At 40.0% G+C, this 1,591-nt stretch overlaps 1 protein-coding gene across 1 annotated transcript in view; it reads left to right on the top strand.

Moving 5' to 3' along the window:
- The window catches only part of LOC103466696 (very long-chain acyl-CoA synthetase-like), a 35,716-nt gene that overhangs the window by 27,789 nt on the left and 6,336 nt on the right, over window positions 1-1,591 (top strand). Inside the window, exons 8-12 of the mRNA XM_017305177.1 lie at window positions 3-114; window positions 201-395; window positions 596-686; window positions 1,227-1,425; window positions 1,505-1,589. Coding sequence (XP_017160666.1) covers window positions 3-114; window positions 201-395; window positions 596-686; window positions 1,227-1,425; window positions 1,505-1,589 — 682 coding nt within the window. The remainder of the gene's footprint in view (window positions 1-2; window positions 115-200; window positions 396-595; window positions 687-1,226; window positions 1,426-1,504; window positions 1,590-1,591) is intronic.

Raw genomic sequence — 1,591 nt, 5'->3', positions numbered from 1 at the left:
GTTCTGAGGAGAAAGTTTTCAGCCTCTCAGTTCTGGGACGACTGCAGGAAGTACAACGTGACGGTGATGCAGTACATCGGCGAGACGCTGCGTTACCTCTGCAACATGCCGAAGGTGAGAAATCCACATGCGGGTTTCCTTCCACATCGTTTTCTGTATGTCTGCAGTTTCCATCTGTTTTTTTTTTTTTTTTTTTGCAGAAAGAAAACGATAAGAACCACAAAGTTCGAATCGCCATCGGGAACGGAGTCCGAAGCGACATGTGGAGCGAGTTCCTGAATCGATTCGGCGACATTAAGGTCAGAGAATTTTACGGATCCACCGAGGGAAACCTGACCTTTATCAATTACACGTCCAAGATCGGAGCGGTGGGACGCGTTAACTTTCTGCACCAGGTAAGAGTCGCTCGCTCTAAAGTCATTTCAAGTATAGAAAATGGATAATTAATGTTCTGTGTTTTGATCTGTCATCAAACGTGAAGCTGCTCCCATCAGCATCGGCTTCACGCATTAAACAAAGATCAGAGATGATCAGAGGATGAAGTGTTTCTGTTTCACTCTCAGACGCTGATGAGACGTTTGCTCTTYCCTCCCAGATTTTCTTTCCTTACACTTTGATCAAGTTTGACATCGAGAAGGAGGAGCCGGTCAGAAACTCGGAGGGTCTGTGCATCAAAGCAGAAACCGGTGAGTGATGAGCAGCTGGATTTAACCTTTAAGCCTAGTTTTAAATATTTAATCCTATATTGACAACAGTGCAAAGAGCGAAGATGTTTGAAATGTAAAAACTTAAAAGATACTGAAGCAGATCAGAGAAACTGGAAACAAAATAATTATGACTTAAAAACTATTTCCAACTTGGTTTTTATCTAGATTAAGAGCTAGGCAATATGACTTAAAAATAAAATCTCTAATTTATTTCATAATAGAGCCGATTGAGAATTTTAATGTTTTTTTCTTGCTTTATTTTCTAAAAAATAAATAAAAAAATGACTATTAAAATGAATATTTCTTGAGTTGAGAATTAGGAATTAGGCTATGACAATTTTGTTTTTTATTAGATGAATATAGTCAAGATATTAGCAGAATAAAGATGCAATTTTACCAGAGGAACATCTTAAAATTACAACAAAAAAATGTTTTAATGAGGAAAAATCTTTAATAATTATTTTTTAAATTGTGTTGGAGCATCTTTTATTTGTTATTGCCGTCTTTTATTTTGCTCAGGTGAAACTGGGCTTTTGGTTGGAAAAATAACTCGGCGCCTTCCATTTGTCGGCTACGCCGGGAACAAGCAGCAGACGGAGAAGAAGTGGCTTTTCGATGTTCTGAAAAAAGGCGACATGTACTTCAACACCGGCGACCTGCTTCGGTTCGACCACGAAAAGTTTATKTATTTTCAGGACCGAGTGGGCGACACGTTCAGGTGAGTGGAGGCTCACAGGTTATCTATCGCTCTGAGACGAACGGAGACGCTCCAGTCATCTTTTTCTTGTTTGTTTCAGGTGGAAAGGTGAAAACGTCGCCACGTCAGAGGTCGCAGACATCCTCACTTTGGCTGCCTGCATCTTAGAAGCAAATGTTTACGGCGT

Source organism: Poecilia reticulata, linkage group LG6 (genome assembly GCF_000633615.1).
Source record: "Poecilia reticulata strain Guanapo linkage group LG6, Guppy_female_1.0+MT, whole genome shotgun sequence".
Classification (NCBI taxonomy): Eukaryota; Metazoa; Chordata; class Actinopteri; order Cyprinodontiformes; family Poeciliidae; genus Poecilia; species Poecilia reticulata.
This window is presented reverse-complemented; position numbering and strand designations above follow the sequence as displayed.